General features: G+C 42.8%; 1 protein-coding gene across 1 annotated transcript; it reads left to right on the top strand.

Moving 5' to 3' along the window:
* The first annotated feature begins 3826 nt into the window (after positions 1-3826).
* ghsra (growth hormone secretagogue receptor a) lies at positions 3827-9049 on the top strand. The gene is made up of 2 exons (XM_086126995.1): positions 3827-5799; positions 6545-9049. The coding sequence occupies exons 1-2, from the start codon at positions 4959-4961 to the stop codon at positions 6853-6855; spliced, it is 1152 nt and encodes a 383-aa protein (XP_085983121.1). The 5' UTR covers positions 3827-4958; the 3' UTR covers positions 6856-9049.
* The last annotated feature ends 30 nt before the right edge of the window (positions 9050-9079 follow it).

The raw sequence follows: 9079 nt of genomic DNA, 5'->3' as shown, positions 1-9079 counted from the left end.
GGGATGGGATTTACCACTTGTTGAAATGGCTGAAGGAATACCGTAGAATAGAGTCCAGTATTGTGTTGATGGAAGAGGAAGTGTGTGTAGACACCAAAGTATTCACCTGTGTGTACTGTATATGCAAATAAGCGGCCACACTTCGTTTGTTTGTTTGTTTATTGAACATAAAACATATATACAGTAATAATTTGACAGAAAATAAGGTAGATAAAAAAAGTAAAAAGAAAGAAATCAATCTTCATTCAACACAGTTATTATGTTCAAGGGAGTAGGAAGAAGTAAAAAACTGATCTAGTCCTACCCCGTTATGTGTTTATATCTAAGAAATCATTTTTATATCAATCAGAAAAGAAAAAAGGAAGAAGAAAGAAGTCTCCATTAAGGCTCATACTTTACCCTTAACCGTGATATTTTTACAACTTTTGGTTTGTATCGGGATTATATACTTCCACACCCTGACACTCTTGTATTCATAATGGATATTTATATACCTTTCTCTATTTATCAACTTAGTTCTGATTTATCATTATATTTAATGTTTTGAATTTATCATTTTAACTCTGATTGATGTAGGTTGTTTGTACTATTTTTTTGAATTTGTTTTTTAACTCAGCAAGCGATTTACTCATTTTCAGGTCCGTTTCGAGATTATTCCACAGATTAACACCTTTGATAGATACACTTCTTTGCTTGATGTTTGTTCTTGTTTTGAGTTTTTTGAATAAGTTGGTACCTCTTAAATCATAGCTGCTTTCTCGAATTTCGAAAAACTTCTGAATGTTTTGGCAGAGCAGGTTATTGTGTGCTTTGTACATTAATTGGGCGATTTTAAAGTCAACCAGGTCATAAAATCTCATCGTATTTAATTTGATAAATAGTGGATTTGTGGGTTCCGTATATTTTGATCCATTAATAATTCGGATTGCTTTTTTTTTGTAGTTTTAGAATAGGGAGTGTGTTTGTTTCGCAGGCATTTCCCCATATTTCCACACAGTAGGTCATATATGGTAATAATAATGAAGTGTATAATGTGTACAAAGATGTCTTATTTAGCACTTCCTTGGTTTTGTAGAGGATCCCTACGGTTTTGGCTATTTTTCTTTTTACGTTATCGATATGTGGCTTCCAACATACTTTTGAGTCTATTACTAATCCGAGAAACTTGGTTTCATACGCTCTTTCTATCTCAATTGAGTTTACCATAATTTTAGCTTGGTGTTTGATTGGTCTTGTGCCAAAAACAATTAACTTCGATTTTTTCAGGTTAAGTGACAATTTATTTCTGTCGAACCAGTTTTTTAATTTGTTTAATTCGTTTTCTACGGTTGTCAGGAGCTGTTTCAGATTTATTCCAGAACAGTAGAAAGTTGTATCATCAGCAAATAGGACACATTTAAATTGTTTTGAGACCTTGCAGATATCATTTATATATAAGATGAATAGTTTTGGACCAAGCACTGACCCCTGAGGAACTCCGTGAGTGATTTTTAGTTGATTCGTTTTTTTATTGTTGAGTTGCACGTACCGATATCTGTTTTCTAAATAACTTTTTATCCATTTATAAGCTACACCTCTAATGCCATATCTTTCTAGTTTTTTCAATAATATACTGTGATCTATTGTGTCAAAAGCTTTTTTTAGATCTAGGAAAACCCCAACAGTAAATTCTTTGTTGTCTATATTAGTGGCTATTGCTTCCGCAAACTCCATAACTGCCATTGAGGTGGTCCGCTTTTCCCTGAAGCCATATTGATTCTCACTTAACAGCGCATGCTTTTGTATAAAGCTATCAAGTCTGCGAGAAAATCGTTTTTCTAATATTTTTGAAAATTGTGGTAGTAGTGATATTGGTCTATAATTTGTAAACCGATGTCTTTCTCCACTTTTATAGATTGGAATAACTTTAGCAATTTTCATTTTTGATGGAAAGATACCAGCTTTGAATGACAGGTTGCATATGTGCGTGAAAGGTCGCACTACATATTCTATAATCTGCTTTGTTATTGTCATGTCAATATTAAAGCAATCAGTTGACTTTTTATTTTTAAAAGTTTTTATAATATTTGATACTTCTTGTTTTACAGCAGTAAGGAACATCGTGGAGGAGTTTTTTTCTACATATCTATTTCAAACAAGTTTGTTGGATCAGGAATTTGTTTTGCTAGGTTACTGCCGATGTTGACAAAATACTCATTAAATTCAGTTGCTATTTCTTTTTTTCCAAAATAGTATTTTTGCCTTTGATAAAATACTCTGGATAATCCATTTTTTTAGGACTATTTCTGATTACTTGGTTAAGTATTTTCCATATTTCTTATATAAATTGTTTTTCTTTTTACATGCGTTTTCTATGCCTTTCGTTATCCATGGCTTACTTGGGTCTTTATACTTTTTGGAGACTTTAGTTAATGGAAAATGTTTATCGTATAAGGAGATTATGGTAGACTGAAATACTTCAAACGCTGTATTTGGGTCTTCGTTTGAGTAGACCTCGGTCCAGTTTTGTTTTTCTAGGTCTTGCTTAAAGGCGTCGATGCAGCGTTGGGTTCTTAGTCTTATTTCTGTTATGTGAGTTGTTGACTTAGCTTTTCTATCAAAATAATTATGAAAAACTGCAAAAACAGGTAGGTGGTCACTTATGTCATTAATGAGAAGTCCACTTTCCATCGTAGGATGCTAATTTGGAAACGCATTGGCACGTCGACTGTCAACGAATGTGAATTCAATTCAACAAATGTGAATTCATAAATAGCTCGACAAAAGAACAAAAAGTAAACACGACAGCATATGTGTTCATTGCTTTGTTTAGCTTTTTGAATTTGTTATTTGTTTTCATTTGCTATTATGGTTACTTTTTTTTCATGGTTTTGCGTTTCTTAAATTTGCTGTTGCGTTCAGTGACTGGTTGTCGTGTTTCACATATCAGGGACACCGTATAGGTCACAGGTGTCAAACTCAAGGCCCGGGGGCCAGATCCGGCCCGCCACATCATTTTATGTGGCCCGCGGAAGGAAATCAAGCATGTCAACTTACATGATGCTTGCTAAAATTCTCATATACAATAAATAAGAGACTTATTGTCAGCATTTCCTGTCACCAAACCCCTCATCACAGTAACTTAAACAATAGTTGTAAAAACATTATTATTGACTTATTTTATTTTGTTTCAGTCATAACGGCCCTCCAAGGGAAACGGTAACTAAAATGTGGCCCGCGACAAAAAATGAGTTTGACACTTCTGGTATAGGTTGTTCCGAATCAAACATCCGATGAAGCTCAGGTGTCAAACTGCGGTCCCCAAGGGCTGCTATTTTGCGCATTTTAGATTCCCCCCCCCCCCCCCCCTTCCTCTTCTTCTTCTCCCGCTGGAGCCTGATAACGATCCTGATCACTTGAATTGGGTGTATTGGAGGAGGGGACGGATCTAAAACATCCAAGATAGTGGGCCTCGAGGACTGACGTTTGACGCCGAGCAAACGAAATGGCTTTTATCGATCAATGCGCAGACTGGCCTGTAGGTTGCGTCGCCGCGCCGTCTTCGTCATCAATCTCGATGACCCCCCCCCCCCCCCCCCCCTTTGCGGCTCCGCACACGCTCAGCCGGATTGTTGTCGTTTTGGTGCACTTGCCTCCAAACGCGGACACAGCCGGACGCGCAGCACGCAGACAGAGAACACCACAAAAAGAATTCATTCATCCTCGTCCCGCGTTGATTTCCGACGCATGCTACTTGCTACATGCTAACGATGCGTCGTTCCTACGTCGTACTCGTGGCTTGGATCCAAGCGTCTCCTCCTTTCCCCCGCATCGTGTTTGTTTTCACCTTGGCTGTTGCTGTGTTTGGGTGACTTTTGGAACACTCACACACACGTTTTTCCTCGACGAGTCTTTTTTTTTTTTTTTAGAAGAAGAAGAAGGGGGGATTGCGTGGATGACTGAAAGCCATTCGTGGCTGTTTTTTTTTTTAACTTTGAAATTGTCCAATTTTTCAGCCGTGGTGCATTTTAGGCGGATTATTAAACCACCAAACTCGGATGGAAACACCCGGAATGTGCGTTTCACAAATTTGGGGGTTCTCTAGATGGACTTCCCACATTCTCTTTGAGCGGCAGTGCTCAAATATTTGGTTTTACGCACGGCTGCCGCTCGGTTGACATGTTCTGGAGTTAGATTTCCCGCACGATTGGATTGTTGTTGTTTTAACGTTAAAACAATAGGCGGAGGCGTTTGGTTTAAAATCGTGCTATTGATGGGTTCCTAAAAGGGGATCTCGCTTCAGAATAAAAAGCGGTCTCATAATTGGGTGATATCTCGGTTTGGTGTGTCCTTCTGAAGTTTGGTTTTACGCACGGTTGTTGTCAATGCGGGGGAAAAAAATGTTGATGAATTCGACGATAGTAAAGATTTTGGCTTCCCAGACGTTTTGTTAGAGACTTGTGCATTCTCAGAATTTGTTTCCCTTCTTCAATGCAAACGGGAGTTCAGTTTTTCGCATGACTTCGGTTGAAACCATCAAAACTGCTTCTGGGATATCTCATAATGATGCTTCTGGGACGCAAGAGAAGTAATCTTTTTTTTCCTGCTTGATTTTTAAGCTTTTCTGCAAGCTGGAGGGTTTTTTTTCTTTCTCTCTTTCTTTTTAACACACTGCTGGAGTTCGCCAAATATTAAGACTGTCGTTGAAACTGATGACGAGCAAAACAATTTCGTAGTAGGAATTGATGGATGCCAATTATTCTTCTTATGATAGAAGTTTCCAACTTGGACCAGAGTTTGTTTTTTCCGCTTCTTAAAAACCGAGATCGTTGCTGATTACGAGGTTTCCGGAGTGCCGCGTGTCGAATTTATTCGGAGGACTTTCATAGCTCGTTGGGTTTGGTTTGACATCCGGCTAAACAGTCCGCGCGACGATTGCGATGGGCCTTTCGCCGAGACCCCTCGACCGATGAGTCAGGATGCCCGCGGGGCCCGACCCGTCCTGGTGCCTCCCCCTAAACTGCAGCTGGGACGAGAGCCCTAACGCCACCCCTGCGAACCGCGACTTGGACCTTCCCCCGCTCAACTACTACAGCCCGCCCCTGCTGACGTTCATCACCGCGGCGTGCACGCTGCTCTCCGTGGTGGGCGTGGCCGGCAACGTCATGACCATCCTGGTGGTGGGCAAATACCGCGACATGCGCACCACCACCAACCTGTACCTCTGCAGCATGTCCGTGTCGGACCTGCTCATCTTCCTGTGCATGCCGCTCGACCTCTACCGCATGTGGCGCTACCGGCCGTGGCGCCTCGGCGACGCGCTCTGCAAGCTCTTCCAGTTCGTGTCCGAGTCGAGCACCTACTCGACCATCCTGAGCATCACGGCGCTCTCCGTGGAGCGCTACGTGGCCATCTGCTTCCCGCTGCGGGCCAAGGCTCTGGTGACCAAGCGGCGAGTGCGCGCGCTCATCCTGCTGCTGTGGTGCGTGGCCGTGCTGAGCGCCGGGCCCGTCTTCGTCCTGGTGGGCGTGGAGCGGGACCGCCCGGGATTGGACGCCAACGACACTCTTGGGATGGACGAGGAGGAGGAGGAGTACGGGGACATGCGGGAGTGCAAGATGACGCGCTACGCCGTGGAGTCGGGCCTGATGGGCGCCATGGTGTGGCTGAGCTCCGTCTTCTTCTTCATGCCCGTCTTCTGCCTCACGGTGCTCTACAGCCTCATCGGCCGCCGCCTGTGGCGGAGGCATCGGGAGACCAACATCAGCTCGTGCGTGGCGCGCCGCGACAGGTGCAACAGGCAGACCGTCAAGATGCTGGGTGGGTTTGACGCGCGCTCGATGCGCCGCGTGGGCCAGGCAGGGGCTGGAGGAACGTGTGAACTAAACACCGGCGATCTGAGGAGAAAACAAACCGTTAGGTATTCCGATCGTTTCAGAAAAAAAATGTCGACCGGTCGGGCGATGGCTCACCGTGCCGATTTTTTTTTTCGAAGGATTGTTAAAAGCCGACAAAAGCGGAGGTCCTCGGATCGGTTCTTGGCAAAAGGCAAAAAACACTTCTGAGAAAGAACATGAACGAAAGAGGGCAATAAAAAATGAGGAAGCGCTTAAAAGTGAAATTGGTTTTTACATGATGCGCGACTCTCATTTATTGCGCAATAATCTCATTGTAACGTGCATCTGTTCATTTTTATGCTTCATAAAACATCGGAATTTTAGGGGGCTTGGAACAGATTAGGGCATTTACAAAATGCGTCCCTACTTACAAAATTTTCCAGTTAAGAATTTTCTTCCAATGAATTTCATAAGTAGCGGTACCACTCTAATTGATTTCCAAATATTTGCACTACTTTTACAACATCTTCTTTTTGTTGTTGTTGTCCTCTCCCAAACACTCACCACCGAATCTTAAACGTCACCTCGTTAATTCCAATATGATCGTATCGAAAGTTATTGAGGGATACTGTACCCCGACCGCCCGTGTTTTTATCTCGTTTTGAAGCTTTTCTTCATGATGCTACGATGAAATGGAAATGTGTCTGTTCTCTCTTCTCTCTCTCCAGTGGTGGTGGTTCTGGCCTTCGTCCTGTGCTGGCTGCCCTTCCACGTGTGCCGCTACCTGCAGTTCCGCTCGCTGGACGCGCCGTCCCCGCTCTTGTCCGCCCTGTCCGAGCACTGCAGCTTGCTGTCGGTGGTTCTTTTCTACCTGAGCGCCGCCATCAACCCCATCCTCTACAACACCATGTCCTGGAAGTACCGCGGGGCGGCAGCGCGCCTCTTCGGCCTCGCCGGACAGCAGCTACCTCGGACCCGCACCGCCAGCGCACTCAAGGCCGTGGCGGACGGCTGGATGGAATCCAGCGTCAGCTTCTAAAGCCCCGTGCGCTTCCGCTCAAAGTATGGCCAGCGCGACGCGTACTCTGAAAACTGCTGGGTCAAAAGGAAGCCACATTGGGGGAAATCGTGAACCCGATGCTGGGTCCAAAAAGGGACTGCTTTCATACGACCTATCATAGTGAGTTGAAGCAACCAAAAATGGCTTTCCAGGTTATTCGTATACTGTAGCCGTGCCAACTTTATTGCCAATTATTTCTAAGAGGAAGAAGAAGCAGCAACTTTTCCCTGTCACTGATACTTAGGGCAAAAAAAACAAACAAACAAAAAAACAATCTGACGTAGAGTAAGTCCTCCACGGCAGTAGTTGGCGCTATACTGCCGACATTTGACACATTGGCGAATTGTCACCTGCATCAGCAAGAAAGGTCTTTGTTCACAGTTTGGGGCAATTTTACTGTATCGGGTATCGGCGAGGACTAAAAACGTGAATTTGTTTAATGGTATTTGTCTGGGGGAAAAAAAGTGGTATTGAACATCCTGGCAGAATTAAACCGACTTCAATTTGAGTACACGGAAATGGCTCCCAGCTTCGGCTCCTCAGCCCGTCCAAATGCGGCCTCCAACTCAATTTACCGGGCTTGAAACTGATCAGCCCAACCTTGAGTAAAAATAACCAAATCTGCTTCCAAATCCACAGTTACCCTGAGTGAATTAGGACAACAAGCCAGCATTTTTGAGTGTGTACGGTCCACCGGCCATTAACCAGTTTTTGTTGTTTTTTTTAACTCCGCTTTTGTTTTAATTTCTCATGAAATGATCATTGTAAATAAGACAACCCCCCCCCCCAAAAAAAATACAACATGACATATACAATTAATCCATTCTATTGATTCTCTGACAGCACTTGTCCTCACTGGGGTCATGGGTGAGCTGGAGGTGCAACCGGTGATACTGATTTCACGCGTGGCCTGTTCCTGACGAACCTTGTGGGCATTATTTCATGTACAGTTTGTCTTTTCTGCATTCTGGATGACAACAAAAGCACTGTAGAACCCGTAACTGCAATTTGTGGTGTGTTCTTTTAAATAGCGGCACCGTATGCCCGTAATGTGCAGTGGAACCTTGAAAGTCGCAGGGACGGACGGGTAGAGTATACCCATTAAATTAGGAGGGCTCCGTTCTTTCAGGGATCTCTAACGTCAATATGTCAAGATTACACCTCCAGTGACCTCCAGTTTGTTAACATTTGTAAACATTTTTTTTTCTATCGCAACTCAAAACATAAATTCAGCAGCACCAGTGTGAACACACAACGTTTTAAGGAACATTTCAAATTATTAACTGTCCATACAGGAAGTAAAAAAGCTCCAATTTCTTTGGATTCTTCCTTATTGGTCACTTGTTGCTTGGTAGACTTCATGGGGCTCAATAACTGCCCCTTTGACCAACTGACGCAAGTGTCACCAACATTCCGACTTTCTTAATTTTTAAGTCGCATATAAATGCAAAAATAACCCTGGTCGACCTCTTAATTTGTTTGGAGTTGACAATTCAAGGTCACATGATGTCATTGGTTGCTTGTCAGACTTTCACAATGCTTGATTACAACTGCCCCTTAACCTTGTTTGGATTTGGAAACACAAGTATATGTGTGTTTGGGCTTTTAAATTTCCCTCAAATTTGTTTGGATTTTACAATCTTGGTAACGTGATGTCACCTGTTGCTGGGCAGACATCACGGGTCTGAATTACAACTGCCCCTGACATCTTTCGAGGTTCCCCTAAAAACTGTCAACATGCTGCGTTGCGTAATAGTATCACGTCCGTGTTTTTAAAGGCATTAGCTTCGCAAAGTCATGGGCTTTAAAAAAAAGGTTTTTTTTTTTTTTTGTAAGTGTATAAAAATATCTTTGTCTTGGATGATGTTGACGTTCCCATCTCAGGTGTACTATAACGTGACCAAAAGAGACATTTTGTATTTATTTATGACCCCCAAAAATGTGCATTGTTATCTTCGCAAAGGCAGAATTTTGTGCAGGTTCTCTCGAATGTTGTTGTGGGCCATTAACATACATTCCACATTGCCTTGTTACATGCGCCAACAAATTTTTGTCTTCTTGTTGTAAATAGATGCTTTGCAGTGACATTAAAGGTGTCTGGACATGAATTTCATTTGATTGAATGTTGTTTACGTAGAAAGGGCAATAGCACATTAAAATAAAATCTCTTGAACTATGAAGTTGAAAATGACAATTTGTGCTG

Source organism: Hippocampus guttulatus, chromosome 13, assembly GCF_054856545.1.
Source record: "Hippocampus guttulatus isolate MCC_2025c chromosome 13, RoL_Hgut_1.0, whole genome shotgun sequence".
Taxonomy (NCBI): domain Eukaryota; kingdom Metazoa; phylum Chordata; class Actinopteri; order Syngnathiformes; family Syngnathidae; genus Hippocampus; species Hippocampus guttulatus.
The sequence above is the reverse complement of the archived record's forward strand: the minus strand, read 5'-3'. Positions and strand labels throughout refer to the sequence as shown.

What these genes read in the sequence shown, in the direction of transcription:
- ghsra (XM_086126995.1), top strand. Translation starts at nt 4,959, where the DNA reads ATGCCCGCGGGGCCCGACCCGTCCTGGTGCCTCCCCCTAAACTGCAGC. An exon ending in GCAGACCGTCAAGATGCTGG is followed by an intron (nt 5,800 to 6,544) that starts GTGGGTTTGACG and finishes CTCTCTCTCCAG; the next exon opens with TGGTGGTGGTTCTGGCCTTC.